This window comes from Colossoma macropomum, unplaced genomic scaffold (assembly GCF_904425465.1).
Source record: "Colossoma macropomum unplaced genomic scaffold, Colossoma_macropomum, whole genome shotgun sequence".
In the NCBI taxonomy this organism is placed as follows: Eukaryota; Metazoa; Chordata; class Actinopteri; order Characiformes; family Serrasalmidae; genus Colossoma; species Colossoma macropomum.
In genome coordinates, this window is record NW_023494793.1 from 42,389,485 (window position 1) to 42,412,021 (window position 22,537).

General features: G+C 40.3%; 1 protein-coding gene across 1 annotated transcript in view; it reads right to left on the minus strand.

Moving 5' to 3' along the window:
• The window catches only part of sema6bb (sema domain, transmembrane domain (TM), and cytoplasmic domain, (semaphorin) 6Bb), a 224,698-nt gene that overhangs the window by 45,148 nt on the left and 157,013 nt on the right, over positions 1 to 22,537 (minus strand). The window contains exons 11-13 of the mRNA XM_036579602.1: positions 13,953 to 14,084; positions 12,619 to 12,768; positions 7,247 to 7,426 (exon numbers count right to left, since the gene is read on the minus strand). Coding sequence (XP_036435495.1) covers positions 7,247 to 7,426; positions 12,619 to 12,768; positions 13,953 to 14,084 — 462 coding nt within the window. The remainder of the gene's footprint in view (positions 1 to 7,246; positions 7,427 to 12,618; positions 12,769 to 13,952; positions 14,085 to 22,537) is intronic.

Consider the following 22,537-nt stretch of genomic DNA (forward strand, 5'->3'; position numbering starts at 1 on the left):
AGTTTATAGCCTATATTATCAAAAACATTGTCTTAAGTTTTAAGTGGGGAAATTTAACCTAATAACACAGAGCTTGTGAACCACCTGTATATAAGTTAGACCAATCAGAGGCAGCCAAACCCCCATGTGTTGTGACATCACAAGCACAATTTACTGGCCGTCTGGCTCACTACATTCAGAGGTCGAGCCTCAAGCCTGAGAAAGTGGATGTTCTGGTCTTACTGGCAAAAAACAGGCCTGAACCTTAATGTATAGAAAATAATCACAATTTAAATCACAGTCACAATATTAGTAAGAAAAATTGCAACTAGATATTCTCCCCAAATTGTTCAGCCCTAGAAAAATGGGGTCTCATTTTATTTGTATAGTCCACTATCGACCCCTATAGATTATCTACAGATGTTCAAATTGTTAAAACTATCTGTTGATTCTAAACAGTGGTGGGATTAGGGTTAGGATTTGGACCAGGGTGAGGGTTGGGTTTAGGTTTTGGGTTGAGGTTGAGGTTAGAGTTAGGATTAGAGTTAAAGAAAATTGGTCAGTTTAGTAGAAATTCAGCTTAATGTAACCTGAAAGTAAATAAGTATCTACAAAGCATCTAAAGTGGACTATCCAAATAAAGTGTTACCCAAAAACTGTGATGTAAAATATGTATTTGAGCTGTTTTTGCCGCATAAAACCACAAACATCGTAAGTGGACCTCCGGGGAAATTATTAAATACAAGAAAAGTGTACAATATCTGCGCTTTATCATTGACCTAAGCTGTTGCCGTACAGAATGTCGGACCGTTGACTTCTAAAACTAAACCTGCGCCGCCGGTCGGGCGCCCTTGGGGGTTTGGCGAGGCCGGAGCTCAGCAGGGAGTCGGCTAAATCAGGCAGGAGTGAATAAGGTAATCAGATCACACCCTCCGCTCTGGCCTCGATTCACCTCCGCCGTCCCTCAGCGGCACGCACGTCCGGATCAAACCGTCCACTCTGTCGGCTGTGTGCGGTAATGAGGCTGAAAATGACATGCGAGGTGAAGCTGTAGACTTTAATTGGAGTCATGCCTCACTCTCGGCACTCCTTCAACACGCAGGCCTCCGTACCGCCTTCACTTTTTCATCCGTGTCCGTCGCTCCATCCCTCTCCGTCTCTCCCATACAGAAGCACCTCGTCCCTCACTAATGTCCTCCACTGTATTTATAGACCTGTTCGCTCTCTTTCTGCTCTTTTCTCTTTCTCTCTCCGTCTCTTCCTTTTCCTCTCAACCTCTCTGCAGAGTCTAAATTAACCCTCCTCTTTCCCTTTTTATATTCTCTGTCTGCCTCTCTCTCTCGAGCCTAAAGTACCTTCTTTTTCTCCATTCTCTTGCTCTCTCTTCATTCAATCACTCCTTCATTTGCTGTCCCTCTCCCTCTCATCTCGCCCTCACACTCTTCTGCTCATTTGATAAGTGTGACTCACCCTTCAGCCCGAGAAAATCATGAAAGGCTCTGCTAACGACGGCTCGGACACAGCTTTAAAATGTGTCCAAAAGTTTAGACACTCAGTGTTTCTTCTGAAATGAAGGTGTTAATAGTGAGTTTGTGCTGCAATAACAGCCTCTCCTCTTCTGGGAAGGCTTTACTCTAGATGTTGGAACATTGCTGTGAGGATCTGATTGAGCATTAGTGAGGTCAGGTACTGACGTTGGATGTCAGTTCTGGATCACAGACTCATCCCAAAGGTACTGGATGGAGCTCCATCACTCCAGAAAACACAGCTCCACTGCTCCACAGCCAAATGCTGGGGGACATTATACCCCTCTAGCCCACGCTTGGCACTGGACACGGTGACCTTAGGCTGGAGATTAGACAAGATGTGCATAAAAAAAGGATTCTTCTATTGTTACGGTAACCCTTTTGGGTGCTATATAAACGAGCTTATAGCACATTCATGCACATTCTTCTTCAATCTGAAGAACGCTGTCATGATGCAAAGAACTTTTTAATCATGCAAAGGGTTCTATGAGTGTTAAGGGTTCTATATAGAACCATTTTCTTTACTAAAGATCCCTCAAAGCACCATTTTTTTATTAAGTGTGTAGCGATGAAACCGGCCCTCTGTCCCTCGGCTTCTTTAAAGTGCATCCACTGCTGACACACACAGCTTCCTTAATTAATTAATCATTTAAAAGATGGTGCTTCAACGTTTCTTTAGTAACGAAAATGGTTCTATGTAGAGCCATGAACACTCAAAGAACCTTTTGAATGATAAAAGAGTTCTTTGCTTCATGAAAGAGTTCTTCAGATTGATAGAAAATGTGCATGAATGTGCTGTAGATGGTTCTATAAAGAACCTTGTTGAAAATGGTTCTATATAGCACCAAAAAGGATTCTTCTATTGTTACGGTAACCTTTTGGGTGCTATATAGAACCGTTTATAGCACTTTCACGTTGTTTGCGCGTTCATGTTGTTTTTAACAACAGAATAACTCTTTCGGGTGCTACATGTAACCCATTTCAAAAGGGTTCTATATAGAACCATCTACAGCACATTCATGCACATTTTCTATCAATCTGAAGAACACTGTCGCGATGAAGAACTCTTTAATCATTCAAAAGGTTCTTTGAGTGGTCATGGCTCTAGCTGACGCTTGGCAGAACTGATCATCCAACATCAGTGACCTCGCTAATGCTCAATCAAATTCTCACAGCAATGTTCCAATGTTTAGGCTTCATTCATTTGTGACATTTGTGTGGTTTTGTGCACCAAAAACAATCATAGTCCATTTTTACCATTTTCCAACCTCTCAGAATCAAACAAGCTGTTTTTGCTACTGTACCTTTATGACATACATGTAAATGAGCTCTGTTCTGATTGGCTGCCCTGTATTGCGCCTCATTCAGAAAGCAATCAGAGCTCAAACATTCCTTATGACATCAGAGTGAATAGGTGCGGCTAAACCGCTGCAGGCTGGTTAGGTGAATTATATGTAAATGTGGTTTTGTGACATCACAAAAGCAGCAAATTCAAAACAAAAACAGAAACTGTGCACTAAAACTGGCAGAAACATGCTCTGTTAAGTGTGTTCTCTGCAGAGGACGTGTTAACTTATTTTCACTTAGAAAACCAACACATCGTGGGATTTGACTCAGGGTAACTCCACCCAATCACTGAATTTCAGTCTGTTATCGCTCCTGAACCGCAACTGTTTCATCTCGCGGAGAATAAAATAAAAAGAAACAATGAAACTTAAAAGCGCTTCAGAAAACGCCTCAAATCTCTCCATCGCACACGGAAACAGCGGCTTTGTTCTGATACACATCAAAGCTCAGTCTGGCATTGTGCATTAGCCCTAATTGGCTCTTAGCTCCAGTCTCTCTCTCTCTGTCTCTCGCCCGCTCACACTTGCACCTGCTATGTAGGTGGAGATTATTCTGTGTTTGTAGGGTAAAAAAAAAAGTACAGTTTGAGCCACCTGAGATAATTATATTTAAAGTTATTTATCTGGGCTGTTTTTAGCTCATAAAATCAATAGATAACATTACAATCAACAACAACAATAATAGTAAAAATCCTAATTTTCTTAGCACCTTTCATGCAGTCATACGCAAATGTTTCAACACCCCCCTTCAAATATCATGTTTGATTCATTTTCTAAGTCAACATAAGTGAACGCATCCTCTAAAGAGCGCACGCTTCTGCTCCTTTTAATGCACAATTATTATTTTTTTTTAATTTAACATATTAGAAAAAAAGATAAAAAGTGCCCTATCTTTTGCACTGGTCACTTTTTATGTTTTATTTGTGTCTAATATGTTAAATTCAGCAAATAAACAGTAATCATGTGTTAAAATGTGCGGAAGTGTGTTCTCTGTAGAGGATGTGTTCACTTTTTTACACTCAGAAAATCAATAAATGCATAGAATTCGACTGGGGCGCACAAACTTCTGCACACGGCTGTTTATGTAATATATCAAAGTCCTTCACAGAGGCTGCAGAAAAATAAAAAAAATGATGGTGTAATAACATAAAAATGATAAACAGTAAGATTATTAGCGTAACATAAAAATACCAAATAAAAGAGCAAATTAAAAATACATAAATAAACAAGTAAATACATAGTAATGAAATATAAATTAAAACATAGTACAGATAAAACAAACAGATAATAAATCCATAATAATATTAATGATCACAGTATGAATAGTAAAAAACAGAATAGATAACAGTAGAACAATAATAGTTGTTAAAAAAAGATATTAAAATTCAAAATTAAAATGATGTACTGTGGCTGTCTAATCTCAGTGAATAAATAGCTCTTTTTTTTGTGTGTAAAAGCAAAAACACTGCATCACTGCATCTGTTCCTGTTGCCTGGCGGTGCGTTACGCAGTGCTGGATCTCAGAGAACGACTCTGGGTTCTCCGAGACAGACAGTCCGTAATGTATGATGGTGCTCATCCATTTCATGCTTCTAAAATAAGCAGCAGCAACACCTTAAAATCTACTTACAGAGGCTGGACTGTAACCAGTGTAATGAAGCCTGGACAGGTATGATTTGCTCTCTCTTGTTTGGGGGGAGGAGCATGGCTGAAACCCCTCCCTCTTCCAATCTAACGCCCTATGAATTCACATCCTCACCTTCCGTTACTGTGACAAAGTGTTCTCAGTCCCCACCGCCACCCCATCTCCTCCCTGTTCCTCAGTCCTACATCGGTCCTGCTATGGCTATGAGGGGGACCGGCCTGCTAATTACAGGCGGAAGCTGCCCAGAACTCCAGCCCCAGTTCTCAGAGTTCTCCCCCTCCCTTAATCAGTCTTCCCTCATACTACCACCGCCATGTTTAAGGTACGGTCTGAACTCACAAATGAACATGAATTCAGTAAATAGTAATTGTATGTGTGTCTGTGTATTAACCATTTCCAGATCTCTCCTCGAAGAAGTCCAGTATTTACTTTCCATCCAGTTCCTCCATCATTAATCAACCCTTCATTAAATCAGGTGCTGCTGATGGAATTGCTTCCTTTTTTTACTGTATTACACTAAAGCACATGTATTACCCATATAAAGAGTTTTATACGGTTTTCTCAGCTAGCCGAAGACTCTATTTACATATGGGCCAGTGTCCTGGACGGGGATTGAAGGGGAATTCATTAAAACATTAAGCTACAAACAAGGTGATTCAGCATGGTTTGATGTGAAATGCTTCGTTCTAGAGATGCTTGCCTAGTAAGAGTCTGTTTACAGTGGTGGTGATACGAACCAGACGTCCGAAGCACTTAACGCCTCTAAAAGCTCCCTCACAAAGTTACATGAAATGGTTATGAATACGCTGCCTGAAGTCTGTTTTATGGTAGTTTTTGTCCTAAAACATATTTTTAAAACCCATTCATGGTGGAGGGATTCATTCAGGGTAAAATAGTCCCCAAAGAAAACTGACTTTCAGATTTATCACTATTTTCCCATCATCAACATTCCATATAAACTCAGAAGACTTGTGTAGGTTCACTGGTGGTTCTGGATAGTAAATAAAATGTCTATATTTGTGTTGTAGTCATGGCGACCCCTGGTTCCTATCACCACCACTGTAAAGACATCTGAACCATTTCACACCAAACCACTCTGAATCTCTCTGTTTACACCTCAAACAGTGAATTACACATTTTGAAAAATCTGAATTCCCCTTTAAGCCTACACTCAAAAAAAAGATGGTGCTTCAAGGGTTCTTTAGTAAAGAAAATGGTTCTATATAGAACCTTGAACACTCAAAGAAGCCTTTGCATGATTAAAGGGTTCTTTGCATCATGAAAGGGTTTTTCACACTGATGGAGAACGTGCTGTAGACGGTTCTATGTAGAACCTTGTTGAAAATGGTTCTATATAGCACCCAAAAGGGTTCTTCTATTGTTACAGTGTCAAGCCCCTAACAATAGAAGAACCCTTTGCTTGCTATATAGAACCCATTTCAAAAAGGTTCTACACAGAACTGTCTTTAGCACATTCATGCACAGTTTCCATCAATCTGTAGAACCACTTCATGATGAAAAGAACCCTTTAATCATGCAAAGGCTTCTTTGAGTGTTCAAGGTTCTATATAGAACCATTTTCTTTACTAAAGAACCCTTGAAGCACCATCTTTTTTCAGTGTGTAGTCATGAAACCGGCACTCTCTGTCCAAAAGTGCTACTCAGCTACTTTAAGGTGAATCCACTGCTGACACACATCAGCTAATTAATTAATTAATAATCATTAATTACAAACACCGCTCCAACTCATCCCAAAGGTATTGGATGGAGCTCCATCACTCCAGAGAACACAGTTCTACTGCTCCACAGCCCAATGCTAGGGGGCTTTAGACCCCTCTAGACCATGCTTGGCATTGGCCATGGTGACCTTAGGCTCATGTCCAGCTTCTCCAGAGTGTCCCGTTCAAGTGGTCAATGCTTTTCTATGGAGATTATACAAACTGTGCATTCAGATTATACAAACAATGAACATAATGGGCGCATCTTAAAGTACACTCTTAATGGTTCCTCAAGGGTTCTTTTCTAAATGGAATGGTTCTATTTAGAACCATGAGCTCTATATTGAACCACTTCATGCTTAAATGGCTCTTTGCATGGTGAAATCGTTCTTCAGATTGATAGAGAATGTGTGGTACATGGTTCTATACAGCACCAAAAGGGGTTCTTTTATTGTAGCAAGTACCATCATAATATCGTAACAATAGCAGAACCTTTTTTGTGCTACACGGAACCATTTTCAAAAAAGGTTCTAAATAGAACGATATACAACACATTCTCCATCCATCTGAAGAGCCACTTCACCATGCAAAGAACCATGTAAGCGTGAAATGGTTCTACATAGAACTTGTGGTGGGTGCCTTTTCTAAAGAACCCTTGAAGAACCATGTTTTTTAAATGTGTAGTTGAACTCAGTGATTAGCAGGGCGTCTGGATACTTTTGGATGTACAGAGCAGTTTTTGAAGGCTTTAAGCAAACCTCTTTTCCTTTTCATCAGCAAGGAGAGAGAAAGAGAACCACAGAGCCAGAGACTCAACAGTCTGAGGTGGGAGGCATAATTAACTTGCTAACATAATTAGCATGCTAACGTGACTTTTGCTTAAACGCTCATTACTGCCTCCAGCCAGAGACACCAGGCAGCTAATGCTCCATCTGTTTACCCCGCTGGATCCCTCCCTGCGTTCCTCACCACGCCACACACACTCCAACACACAACGGCAGCAAAGACACACACTCCATCTCCCACCCTTACTTCTCTGGGTTGTAGCCCTCCAGCTCCTCCAGAAAGACATTGTTGTTGGACGCTGTGTTGTCCCGGTTGGGGACGATCAGGAATTTGAGGATGGTCCCGCGGCTGGAACCCAGGAACAGGACGGTCCGGTTGCCGTGGGGACCAGCGTTCGTGTCTACCACCATCTTGTTGAGCTGATATCTGAGGGACACATAAGAGATTTCATCCTTTAGAACTTTAGAACAGTGTTCTGTCCCGTTAAGATAAAAAAATCTGTTACGGTTTTGACGTTTTTGTCTTTCTTTGGCATCGAAACAAACTGGAAGTTAAAATTGCAGACTCAATACAAAACGTAAAGACTTTCAGACTTTTGAGTCACACTTTCAACTCCAACTCCCAAGATCCCTCGGCAAGTCATGTGACTCTGTCTACCAATCACCAGCCAACCAGCAGATCCAAGTCGCCTGAGTACTGACTGTCATCACCTGTATGGCTGTGTGTTTAAGCCTGTCTGTTTCACTGTTACCTGGTGAAGTATTGCCTCTGTTCTCAGTGCACACTGAGCCGTTTTCTTGTTTACTGCTAATCCCGTCTTTGACCCGCTTTGTTTCTCTTTTTTGTCGTTCGGGTTATTCCCTATTGCCTTTGTTTACATGTTAGCTAGATCTCTTGGTTTTGACCTGCGCTTGTTTATGACTATGATTTTTCCTGCTCCCATGTATTGTGCTCTTCTCTACTGGATTTTGATCTGGTCTGGTGTTAACCCTGTTTTTCGTATGCTTTTTCAAATAAACCTCCCAGTTTAGTTTATATCAACGAGTGTCAAATTCGTCAACCGGTATGTCAAATTTTGGGTTATTTCGAATTATTATGACAAACTGATGACGTACAAAATAACTACTTATTATCTTGAAACAACTTTCTTGAAAAGTAATAACAGAGTTGACAATGACATACTAAGTAAAAATAAAAAAAGTAAAAATCTCAAGAAGTTAGTCTTTATTTAAGTAAAAAAGACCTTATTTCAAATAATCCATTAAAAATGACAGCGGAAAGGTTGAACAACACATTTCTTTCACGTAGGACTGCTAGGTAGATCTTTAGTGCAAAATAAAATTAACATTAAATTCAATGGACATGGTTTCTACTTATGAGTAGCCAATCTTATTATGTATGTACGCAAATATCTATGTCTGTGAAAAATGGACCGAGGCGAAGAGGAAAAGTGTCCTGTGGTCCAACGATTCAAAATTTGAAATTCTTTTTGGAAATCATGGACACTGTGTCCTCTGGGCTAAAGACCACTCAGCGTGTTATCAGTGCACAGTTCAAAAGCCAGTATTCATGATACTGAATGATATATACATATTTTGGCAACATATGCTGCCATCCAGACAACGTCTTTTTCAGGGAAGGCCTTGATTATTTCAGCAAGACAATGTCAAACCACATTCTGCATGTATTACAGCAGCATTGCTCCGTGGGTGCTAAACTGACCTGCCTGCCGTCCAGACCTGTCACCACTGAAAACATCTGCCACTTTATGAAATGAAAAATATGACAAATGAGACCCCGAACTGTTGAGCAGCTGAAATTTTATATCAAACAAGAAAGAGAAAACATTTTACTTTCCAAACTACAGCAGTGTCTCCTCAGTTCCCAAACGCTTACAGAGTGTTGTTAAAAGAAGAGGTGATGAAACACAGTGGTAAACAGGCCCCCGTCCCAACTTTTTTGGAATGTGCTGCTGGCATCAAATACAAAATGTGCATATATTTGTCAAAAAACAATAAAATTTCTCAGTTTCAACATTTGATATGTTGTGTTTGTAGTATTTTCCTTTAAAAATATGGTTTACATAATTTGCACATCATTGCATTGTATTTTTATTTTACATTCTGCACAGCGTCCCAACTTTTTTGGAAATGAGGTTGTAATAGCACCTGAACAATACTTAACTATGTAATTAGCAATGTAACTATGATAAAAATTGTAGAGTAAAACAGCAATAATAACTCTACACACTCTCATGTGTTAAAACTCTGCATGTTTCTGATTTACTCGTTCTCTGTTGAGACAAAGGCAGAATCAAGCTGCTTAAAAATTAATCAAAACCAGAGGCAGTAATGACGCGCTGCATAAATATGCACAGTTGTCGGTGTAATTAAGACAAACTAGCTCGTCTTGAGACGGCAGGGCTGCGGCTGAACAGTAGGAATGCTCCGCTGGGGTGCAGTGCTATTCTCTGAAAGTGAGGAAGGGCCGCTGTGGGCGCTTCAAACTGCACAAGCAACTCGTCACGGTAATGTTCTGGCAGATTTGCGGCCGGCGGGGTGTCCAGCCGAGAGCAGACTGTGGTCCGTGTGTTGTGAGAGACACCAACAGAGAAAAAACACGGTTGCCTGCTGGCTGAATTTTCAGGGAGTAGCACAAATCTGTGCGCTGACCATGACACTGCGCTACTCCAACAGTCTAGCGAGAAAACTACAGCTTGGTCTCAGCGCAGTCCATCAGCCGAGGCACGTCTGGTGTCTGAGGTGTGCTTATTTGGTTTTAAACCTGAGCTACGAGGCTGATGTAGCTTAGTAGGCCTACTGGAAGCTTGTGTACACTAATTAGCGTAACTGCATGTCTAAAGCAAACCATGTTGAGTTGTAATCTCAAATAGACACATGCCATTTACTTAATCAATCAAACAGCACTGACACATTATTAACTAAGAAGAGCAGATTAAACAGCAGAAATAGCTTGTTTTTTTCATGTTTTTGCTTCTGATTTCCAGGGGTTAAAGTGATGGGTCGGCCAAAAAAACAAACTGGCTCAGTTTCTCCCTTCCCCCCAAACGTACACTGATAGGATTTCACAATATTTAAGGTTAATTTCAACAGTAAAACACTGCATTCTTCATTTTATTGTGAAATTTACTTATATTAAGGTATTTTAATGCTAGAACACTGAGGTGCTGACAAAAAACTGCTAGATGCGTCTTTCTGGTCATGGTTGTACGACGGCGTTTTAGGGCCACTGTTAATAAAAATAAAAATAGTGGACTTCGAGAATAAAGTCGTAATATTTCGAGAAAAAAAGTTGTAATATTTTAAGGAAAAATAGTCGTAGAATTCCGACATTAAAGTGGCATTAATACCAGGAAAGGTCAATATTGTGAACAAAGGTTTTGCGAAGGGAAGGCGGCACCTCCTTGTGTTAAATGAGGGGCGGTGAGTTGGTGGAGCTCTACTTTCATATCGATTCACCCATAAAGAAACACTCAGTCTCCCTGTCTCTCCTGCACATCAGCACCAGCCTGTTATTAGTATAAGAACTGGCTGAAACGGCTGAGCAGGAAACTGTTTATCTAGAATAAAGAGCCAGACGGACTCGGAGGAAACTGTCTGTCTGTGTTGTTGAAGGAGAATCTCAAGCAGGGTCGTCTACACGGCTATCGGGGGCTACATCTCCGCACCATTCAAAGAGAGCATGAAGAGGAGATAGGAGGGAGACAGGAGTGAGTGGAACTCCGGCGCCAGTACAGCAACCTCAACGTGTTATGGCAGCCCCCCTACAGTTAGACCACTTTATCCTCGAAATAGCACGACTTTTTTCTCAAAATATTACGACTTTATTCTCTAAATATTACGACTTTATTCTCGAAGTCTACTATTTTTATTTTTATTAACAGTGGCCCTAAAACACCGTCATATGGTTGTGCAAATGATATCAAAGGTGAAAACATCTGTAAAATGTGTATTTGCTTTCTGTATATATACAGTGCAAAACAGGGTGTTTCATTTACATTTTCAAACATATTTATAGGTCTGGTAAAGTCAGAAGTGATCATTTTATATGCAAATTTACAGTAAAGTACTGGCCAATGAGCTGCATTACTTTCATGTAAAAATACAGGAGATCACTGTATTTTAATTACAGCTTATTCTACAGCATTAACCGAACAGCAGAACGCAGCTACATTACAGCTACCACCTCCTGTGGTGAAGGTGATTGTGGAGTCACAGTCTACAGCTGCTATTTAACTTATGGTGTGGCATCTGACGCTGTAGCCATATGGAAAAAAATATATGGACATATGTTTTTATATATTTAAAATACATTCCAAACACATTGCAATCCAGGCCGAAATACATTGCACAAGCTCAAATATATTTTGGAGTATACCGCCATATTAACCAAATATATTTTTAAAATACATTTGTTATAAATATATGGGGAAATATTACACATAAAAATGTAGCATACAGAAATAAATGTGTGTAAATGTATTTCTCAAATATATTTGAATATGTATGAAAACAACCAAAATCCTGTCTAATGCACTTCACTGTCTGATACCTTCTGAAATTAATTTGTATTCCAGCATGTTAATTTTAAATATTAGGAAATGAACCTTTAACATGGCAGAAGCGAGTGTTGTAGGTATTGATACTCCGTGAAAATGCAGTTATGATTTGATGTCTTGTATATTTGAAATACATTGTGTGTGAGTGTCTTACTGCATATGTACATGGTTAATGTAAAGTCAGTACCGTTCATCCATACATTTAGTTAATATCTGTAACCTTTGTCAAAACTACATAAAATTGAACTATATAATAACAAATACAAACAAATGCATTTTCATATATATATATACATACATATATGTATATATATATATATATATATATATATATATACACATACATATATATATATATACACATTTGAAAATGCATTTGTTTGTATATATATATATATATATATATATATATATATATATATACATATATGTATGTATATATATATGAAAATGCATTTGTTTGTGTATATATATATATATATACATATATAGGTGTTTTAGAGCAGCAAAACCACTACATGGTGCAGTGCTGTGTCTCTGTACGCTAGTCTTGAAATACATCAGTGTATTAAATCAAAATAGTGATTAGTGAAATAGCGAATTTGCTCCAAAACAGGACTTTTTAAACCTGGTTTTCTTCTGTTCCAAATCCAACCACTAGCTAGGACTCCCTCTAGTTCACAGTACTACTGTGGGCTAGTGAGGGTGGGATGCTCCCAAGGGTGAAGTCTAGCACAATCTCCCTCTGAGACACATGAAGCTCCACCACATGTTTTCAGACTGCTGCTAATGGAACGTCACTGAAGCTCAACACGCTCGGAGGAGAACACTAACTTCTAATTTCGTTACATCAGCTATCAGACCCCTGCGTTGGCCAGCGTCACGCTGAGATCTTACCCACCCAGAGAGAGAGAGAGGACAGCTGTGCTGTCTTGGACTCCAGACCACGGATGGCTGTGGCATCACCTGGGATCCAATGAATGACCTCCAAACGATAGATCCAGCTCTTAGATTGCTGCCCCACCATTATTAAACCCACCTGACCATCGTCCTAACGATCCATGGCCTCTGGCCCAAAGACGGCACGGCCTCGTCCATCAGCGGGTGGGTCTTCACGAAGTTCAGCATTTCGTCAGGGAAGGAGTTAGAGGAGTTGAACTTTGAGCCTTGGATGGCGCACCCTCCTGGCCTGAGAGAGAATTACAGGACTGGCTGTGAGAAAGAAGCTTAAACTCTCAAACATAAAGATTCCTAACTGAGTCTAGGTTTGGATGTGTGGTTCTAGGAAAACTCTCTCACTGATTCAGAACCTTATATGGAGGTTCTTTAACTTATTTTAATTATTTTAAAAAGGAAAGGATGCAGTCACCACACTCAAACTCTACACTCTTAAAAAAATGGGTCTTCAGGGGTTATTCAGTGAAGACAATGGTTCTATATAGAACCATGAACACTCAAATAACAAATAATAAATTAAATGTTTTTTTGCATGGTGACATGGTTCTTCAGATTGATGGAGAACAAGCTGTATATGGTTCTATGTAGAACCTTTTTGAAAATGCTTCTAATTAGGACTAAAAAGGGTTCTTCAGTTGTTATAAGCTTGACATCATCACAACAGCAGAACCTTTTTGGTGCTATAAAGAATCCTTTCCAGAAAGGCTCTCTATAGAACCTTATAAAGCACATTCTCCAGCAATTTGAAGAACCATTTCATGACGCATGGAACCATCTAATCGTTGATTCAATGATTCTTTGAATGTTCACGGTTCATTAACAGAACCACTGTCATGAGTTTATTTCTTATTTTTCTTCATAAAATATTTGGTAGGTCTCTTAAACAGGGTTACCTCTATATGTGGGTCCTGGTGTGAAAAAGTTTGCATACCCCAGGATTAGGGAACCAAAAGTGTCCAATAAAAACTACAGTTAAACTATCTAGAACCCTTAAATGCACAAGTGCTCCAATCATTCATATATATCTTGGGCTGTTTTAGGACAGTTTGTTAATCAGTTTATCAAACATAAATTGATCTACAAACTCCAACCACGGTGTAAGACTGTTAAAAATTTTATTTTAAATTAAATAAATTTAAAAATTAAATATTTTAACAAATTGTTTGTCACTTATCTGAAAAAGCGGATGACGCAGAGTAATGAATTGAGTTGATAGCTTGACAGCAACATAAGGCACAGATTTATGGGTAAACACTGGTTTAATATTTCAGTATTTGCTTCAAGAACTCTCTAAAGAAAGTATGAAGTATCCACTGCCTGTAGAAATATGCTGACAAAAATGCTGAATGTGTTGCAGTTGTGTGAATAATGGCTTGCGCTAATGCTATGCTAGCGGGGGGGGGGTGATTTATGTACCTTGGTTTGGGGATGAGTTCGTCTGCCACAGGCGTCCAGATCGACTCTGGAGATTTCTGCTCCTTAAATCTGCCGTCAAACACGGCTGCTAGCTGTTCCATATCAAACGCACACACCGCTGAACCTGGGATACTGAGAGAGAGACAGAGACAGAGAGAGAGAGAGAGAGAGACAGAGAGAGAGAGGGAGAGAGAGAGAGAGCAGTGCATTAGCACACATTTATTAAAAGCTACTCATCTAATACAGCCTATTCATTCACAATAGTAAAGCTCTGAAACCTCACTGCCTTCATTTCCTTTCGGAATAGATCTAATTTTATTCTTTTCAAGGTTTACTTTGCAAAGTTTTGGAAAGGCTACACAGGCTGTGTTTACAGGAAAAGACTGAGTGCGTTTACATGCACTCAATAATCCGATCATAATCGGATTTCTGCAGCAATCCGATTATTCAAATGGTCATGTAAACACCATACTCCAATCTAGAAATCTGATTAAGAAATCTGATAAAGAAGCTGGATTTTAGCTCAGTAATCAGATTTCTCAGTGCATGTGAACTCTTACTCTGATTTCTTTCAGATTTCTCAGTCTGCACATGTGCGAGAACAGACGGCGGTACCGGAAATAAGCGAGCAGAGTCGCCGCGAGACGCAGCAAAACACTTTTGGAGTGACGCTGAAACCAAACATGAAATAAAGGATTTAAATAATCTTCATCTTCTAAATGATGTACGTTCATATTATCAGGTAAGGCGGCGCAATGTTTTTAAAAAAGCCACGGCATGAAGTTTTATATTATGTTTACGTCACGTCTTCTTCTGTGAGTTTATTGGCTGGTTGTAAAGCAGAAATCTGATTACTGTCTGACTCATGTAGACCTGGATTTTCCTCATCATCTGATTACTCACGTGCACGTAAATGCTTTGATGAGATTACTGACAAAATCTGCAATTATCGGATTATTACGTGCATGTAAACACACTCATTGCCAATCTGATTGAATACATACTGTTTATAGATTAAAACTGAGGTGTTTATAAGCTCGTCTACTCAACAATCTGATGGAAAACCTCTGTTTACATTCACACTACAAGCAATCAGATTCAAAATTATGCGCATGCGTAGAGAACCACTTAGTGTAGACGTTACTATGACAACCAGCATCCGAGTCCAGTCAGAGTGAGACGAACAGCAGTGAGTTACCAGTGTACCGGTGAGTTTTCAGCTGGCGAGCTTGAGTTTTTAATTCCTTTAAAATGAACGCAGACTCAGGAAAACATACTTCACATGCACTTGGAACACTAGATGTTGGAACATCGCTGTGAGGATTTGATTGCGCATTAGTGAGGTCAGGTACTGATGTTGGATGGTCAGTTCTGGTTTACTGCAACTCATCTCAAAGGTATTGGATGGAGCTCCATCACTCCAGAGAACACAGTTCCACTGCTCCACAGCCCAATGCTGGGGGGCTATATACCCCTCTAGCCCATGCTTGGCATTGGCCATGGTGACCTTGGGCTCATGTACAGCTGCTCCAGAGTGTCCCTATTGGTCAGTGCTTTTCTATTGAGATTATACAAGCTGTTTGCGCAATTGACCACCTGTATTAGTAATGGCTGACCTTAAAGCAGCTGAATCACTCATCAGAAACACATGTCCATTTTTTAGCACTACACCCCTGCGGTGAACACAGATGCACTGTGCAGTGAGGAGCAGCGTCAGGAAAGAAAACATCTCCAGGTTGAGTCGGAGTGACTCTCTCTCTCTCTCTCTCTCTCTCTCTCTCTCTCTGATAGAGAGCTCTCCTCTCTGTGTTTATCCTGAAGTGTACAGATGTGTGTCTCTCTGCTTTCAGAACCCCGAAGTCTTTCAAGTCGTTTCTCTGAGGGAGGTGAAGAGTCAGAGAGATGACTCAGCTTCGTTTACTCCCACTCCATCACTCCCTTCTTCCCTCCTTCTCTCTCTCTTTGTCTTCTTCACGCTTTCCCCCGAACTGACAAACTTCCAAAGCGAGAGAGTCTCTGACATGCTCAGATGTCACTGACACGAGCGAGCTTTTCTCAACACATCCCCTCTCTCTCTCTCTCTCTCTCTCTCTCTCTCTCTGACTCAGGTGTCCACAGATCTTTACAAAGCGGATGACTACACTGAAGAAGAAATCAGCATCTCAGACTTGCTGCCACACAGTGGTGTCTGCAGAGAGAGGGAGAGAGAGAGAGAGAGAGAAATGGATAGAAAAGAGAGGGAGATGAATATCTTTCCATCTCTCTGTCTCTATTTCTCTCTTTTCAGCCTCTCGTCTCTCTTTTCTATCAATTTCTCTCTCTCTCTTTCTCAGTCTTATTCTTTTCTTTCTCCCTCTCTTCTTTCCCTCTCTTTGCCTCATTGCCTCTTTTTCTTTTGTCTTCTCTCCCTCCTTTTCTCTCTCCCCTACTCTTACTTCTATCATTCTTTTCCTTTATATCCTCTCTTCTTTCTTTCTCCTTCACTCTCTCCCTTCACTCTGTCTCTCTTTTAGCCTCTTATCTTTCTCTCTTTTCTATCCATTTCTCTCTCTTTTCAGTCCCATTCTCTTCTTTCTCTCTGTCCCTCTCCACTCTCTCTTTGCCTCACTCTGCCTCTCTTTCCTTTGTCTTCTCTCCCTACTTTTCTTTCCCTCTTTCTCTTGTCCTACTCTTACTTCTATCCTTCTTTTTCTGTTTATCCTCCATTCTTTCTTTCCTTCTCTCTCTCTCTCTCTCTCTATCTCTCTCTCTCTCAGTCCTCTGTATGTTTCTCTAAAGCTGTTTGTTTTGTATTGTGATCTGTGGGATGTGTGTTTGAGACTTGGCTGCTCTCTCTGTGTGTGTGTGTGATGTGTGTGTGTGTGTGTGAGTGTGTGTGTGTGTGTGAGTGTGTGTGTGTGTGTGTGTGTGAGTGTGTGTGAGTGTGAGACCCTTCTGTCTCAGAGCTCACACTTCACAACCAGCAGGCTGATGGATGTGACTGGATGACTGACAGCGTCTGTCCCGTAAGCTCAGAGAAAACACAGCCCACACGTTTACCCCCATATGCACCCTGTGTGACTACACTGTGTGTCCAAAAGTATCCGGACGGCCCACCTGATTCACTGATTCAACTACTTTAAGCTCACCCTGATACAGGTGTTCAGCTGTACACACAGCTTGTATAATCTCCATTGAAAAGTACTGACTAGAATGAGCCTCACCATTTCCAGTGGCAAGTGTGGGCTAGAGGGGTATAAAGCCCCCAGCATTGGGCTGTGGAGCAGTGGAACTGTGTTTTCTAGAGTGATGGAGCTCCATCCAATACCTTTGGGATGAGTTGGAGTGATCATCCCACAGCCGCTTTCTCTACAGGAGTTTTTCAAAAATCACGAAAGTGTTTTAAGAAAAAAGTTCTTCTTAAAACTTCTTAAGAATTCTCTTATTTTTTCTTTACTAATGTCTTACGAATAATTTACAAACATTCGGTGTTCTTGAAAATATTATGTTCTTAAATGTGTTATGAGAGTCGATGAAATGAACATCTAAATTTATCGAACTCGTACGCTGCCTCTGCTGCTTCTCATCCTCGTCTCCTGCTTTCTGTCACTCCACAGTTATCGTATTTTCCAAGGAGGATGTTTTTCCTGTTGACTGTTTCTTCCTCCATCAGATCCAGTTTTTGTTTGATAAATTTTTTGAATGCTTAGTTTGATGTATTTCCTCCATTTTGCTCCTCTGAGTGGATTAAATAATGGATATAAATAATATAATATTGTAATACAACGACATTTCCAAAAAAGTTGTGACGCTGTGCAGAATGTAAATAAAAATGGAATGCAGTGATACACAAATCATGTGAACCATATTTGTAAAGGAAAATACTACAAAGACAAGATATCAATTGTTATCAATTATCAATTAACACTCTAAGCGTTTGGGAACTGAGGAGACACTGCTGTAGTTTGGAAAGAGATATGTTTTCTCATTCTGGTTTGATACAGGATTTTAGCTGCTCATCAGTTCAGGGTCTCCTTTATTGTATTTTTCACTTCATAATGCGCTAAATGTTTTCAGTGGCGACAGGTCTGGACTGCAGGCAGGTCAGTTTAGCTTCTGGACTCTTAATATGGAGCCATGCTGTTGTAATACATGCAGAATGTGGTTTAACATTGTCTTGCTGAAATAATCAAGGCCTTCCCTGAAAAAGACGTCGTCTAGATGGCAGTATATGTTGCCAAAATATGTATATATCATTCAGCATTAATGGTGCCTTCACAGATGTGCACATCACCCATGCCATGTGCACTAATGCCCCCCTATACCATCATGAATACTGGCTTTTGAACTGTGAACTGATAACAAGCTGAGTGGTCTTTAGTCTGGAGGACACAGTGTCCATGATTTGCACAAAGAATTTCAAATGTTGATTCGTCGGACCACAGGACACTTTTCCACTTCACCTCAGTCCATTTTAAATGAGCTCAGGCCCAGAGAAGGTGGCGGCATTTCTGGATTCTGTTTATATGTGTTTTTTTCTTTGAGTTTTAGAGTTTTAACTTGCATTTGTGAAAGCAGTGACAAACTGTTCTTGACAGTGGTTTTCAAAAGTGTTTCTAAACCCACGCAGTGATTTCCACTACAGAATCATGTCTGTTTTTAATGCAGTGCCGCCTGAGGGCCCAAAGATTACGGCAAGCAAATACTGGCCGTGATCTTTGGGCCCTCTTATTGACAGAGTGTAGGTTGCTTGCCCAGGCAGGGGATTGAACCCCAGTCTACAGCATAGAAAGCAGAGGTGTTACCCACTACATTACACCAACCACTATTAGTGTACTGTAGTGGGTTATTGTTGCACTATTTGATCATGCAGTCTTTCACAGAGTGGTGAACCCCTCCCCATCTTTACTTCTAAAAGACTCCGCCTCTCTGAGATGCTTTTTTTTTACCCAATTGTGTTATTGACCTGTTGCCAATTAACCATGAGGTGCTTTTTTAGCATTACACAACTTTACCAGCCTTTTGTTGCACCATCCCAACATTTTTGGAACGTGTTGTTGGCATTAAATCCAATATGGGCATATATTTTTCAAAAAACAATAAAATTTCTCAGTTTCAACATTTGATATGTTGCCTTTGTACTATTTCCAATTAAATATAGGGTTTAAATGATTTGCACATCATTGCATTTTGTTTTTATTTACATTGTGCACAGCGTCCCAACTTTTTTGGAAATGGGGTTGTACATACTAAGGGTTATTGTTCAGTAACTACAGGGACTTCAACGCAAACTGGCTGAGCTATTCTTAGGTTATAGAAGTGTAATCTAAGAATATTCTCAGGTTGTAAAGTGAGGCGTCTAATGACCACGTGTTTATTTGCATGTCGCCGTTGTTGGAAGAAAACCTCGTATCTCCGAAATTGTAACTTTACAGGAGAAGGAAAAAACCTACTTTACTTTTAATGTAAGTCAATGGAACCAGACTTTTTTCCAAGTGATTTTGGGTCATTTCTTTTGATCCATTCATCATGAAATTTACATACAATGTAAAGGGCAACAAGCATTTTAAAAAAAATAAATAAAAACAACAAAAATGGAGCAGCGATGTGAAAGTCAATCATTTTTGGGCCTGTCTGTGAGCCCAAAAGAGTGAAATTACAGGGTGAAATTGCCCACATATCGATTCGAGCAGGGCTACTATGGGAGCTCAGAGTTCGGCAAATTATAGAAGGTCATTCACTCCCAAATTATTACTTAGCAGACTGAATCAGAATCTCTTGTACAAACTGCAGACACTGCAGTTTCACACTGGATCAAAATCATGGATTGTGTCAGTAACCACTCAAATCATGGCACCTTCTCAGATAAAACTAATCCAGCTCAAAAAAGGCTTTAGTTTACCACAGCTGCAAATTTTTAAAACACCATTCATTTTTCCCATAGAGAAAAACAGCTTAGACCTGGAATTTCCTAATATGGGTGTGACGCCACTCACGCCTTCAGAGATCTATCAGGTGGATTGTAGGAAGCGTTCGTTTTGAATAAATGTGTTGTTCATGATGCAGCATTGGAGTCCGTGTGTTCACGCCCTGTGTTTGAACATGACGTTTGGCACAGTTCTCCGAGCATACACCAGACTAAAAGGCTGGAATGCAGACAGCTTGCAAAATCAGACTTGGCCAGACGTGCGCGGCATTTCTGGATGCACTCTATTCTTGGATTACACATTCTGTCGGGGAGATGAACACAGCTGGGTCTGGACTCGGCCAGAAAACTGACAAACGTCTGATGGCAACTCCCATTCTTGGAAGGCATCAAAGGTCACCAAACGTGGACCTCAAATAAATTTGTGTGTTTTGGAAATGGGTTTCTATTGAGTGGTTTCATTTCTGTGAAAGGTTTTTAGCTTCAGCTCTTTCAATCTTTTTAAAAGCGCGGCCCGAACCGCAGCCAACAACAGTTTTCTGACCGGTAGGGGAAAACTGGGCAGCTGGGTGGGGACGGGTGATTGTAAACACAGAGAGCTAACGCTAATGCTATTGCAAAGGAAGCCAAACATCTTATTGCAGACATCCAACTATTAACTGTGTTCAAACTATCATTACAGGTGAGATAATGGATATTCAAATGACAGAAATGATGAGGAGAATAAGCTAAAAGCTAAAGGTAGGAAGGTAGCTAGCTATCTAGATACGTTACCTCAGTGTGGCTCCTTTTTTCTGACTGACGGGGTTAAAAACTCATCTCTGGAGTCCATTTTGTGCCGAATAAATACAGAATCGCTGTTTCATGTATAATCTTGTCCAACAACTGAGGCAAGAGTTACACTAACGCTAGCCTGGCTGCATTTATTAGCTTATAGCTCGATGGCTAGGCTAGCACGCTGAAAAAAAGATGGTTCTTCATCCATGAACACTCAAAGAACCATGTGCATGGTGAAATGGATAATGTGTTGTGTATGGTTCTGTATAGCACCAAAAAGTGTTCTATTACTGTTTTGATGTCAAGTTTGCAACAACAGAGGAACCCTTTTAGATGCTATATGGAACCATTTTCAAAAAGGTGCTGTTTAGAGCCGTATACAACACATTCTCCATCGATCTGAAGAACAGTTTTGCCATGCAAAGAACCATTTAAGCATGCGAACGGCTCATTTTGAAGCATACAAAATAGTTCTTCATGGTTCCATATAGAACCACTGTCTTTACAAAGAACGCTTGAAGAACCATCTTTTTTAAGAGTGTAGATAGGTTACCTCAGTGTGGCTCCTTTTCTCTGACTGAAAGGGTTAAAAACTCATCTCCTTTTTGTGCCAAACAAATACAGAATCTCTGTTTTCTCTACAGTCCTGTACACTCTTAGAAATAAAGGTACTAAACTGTCACTGGGGCAGGACCCCTCTTGTCACTGGGGTGGGACCCTCAAAGGTCCATCTCAGTACCTTCAGTCAGGGAACATAACTGAACCATAATCCACTGAAATGATATGTTCTAAGCTGTACTGACTCCACACACCCCGTCTCGTCTCCAGGCTTTTATTTTACTGTTCTGTTTAAATCATTCGGTTATGAAAAGGTACAAATACGAACTTTTCACCTGGAAAAACTTATTTAAGGTTCACAATCAGACCTTAAAACCACTGTTGGAGCTTTGAGGGAACATTTACACTGTTTGTACCTTGATGAACGAAAAATGTACCTGAACAGAACCTTTATTTCTAACAGTGTCCAGAGTACAAGCAAGCACAGGCAAGAGAAGCACTAATGCTAGCTTGGTTGGGTTTATTAGCTCACAGCTCGAAGCCTAGGCTAGCAGTCAGAACTGGTTGACACCACAAAGATTCCTAGTGGTTCTGTGGAAAATATCAATGCGAAACATGACCCTTTTATTGACGAATTCACTGATTTTGCTAAAAAAAAGCTGGGATATTTTGATTTATGCATTTGGCAGACGGTCTCATCTTGCATCTCATCATGTGCAGGGCAGCCGTGTTAGCCGCCACGCTTCACCAGCCACCAGGACATCAAGAGGCAAAGCTGCACGTGCAGGGGCTCCCCCATCCCCCCACCCCCCACAGTATCAGGCCTTAAGCAGACATGAGAGTCTCTCAGGCTGAATCCAGCAGAGCAGCTCTACAGACTGATTTTGGGTTTACATCCTCTACACCCCTCACTCACTCCTGAAACTGGCTCTCTGCCAAAAACCTCTCTCTCTCTCTGCTAGAGACATGGCTTCCATCTCTTCTCTGCTCATACTGCATCCCAAACTGCACACTAAACACTTCTACTATAAGGTATAAACTGCATACTGATCTTAATAAAGTAAAATATTACACAAAATATTAACATACAGCACCGTTTGTACTAACAGTAGCACCACTTTACAATAAGACTGCATTTCTAAAGGCTTTTTGAATTAGAATTAGTTATTTAATGGTTATTAATGAGGCCAACACCTTAAAAATCCTTAATAAGCAACTATAACACGAATAAAAAGGGCAACAGTGATTTCTTGCTTGCCAAATAGTGAGCCCACATTCATCTGCACTGTTAAAGCTCAGCTCTAGCTGGCTACTGATCTTACTTCGTCTTCAGTCAGCATTAAAC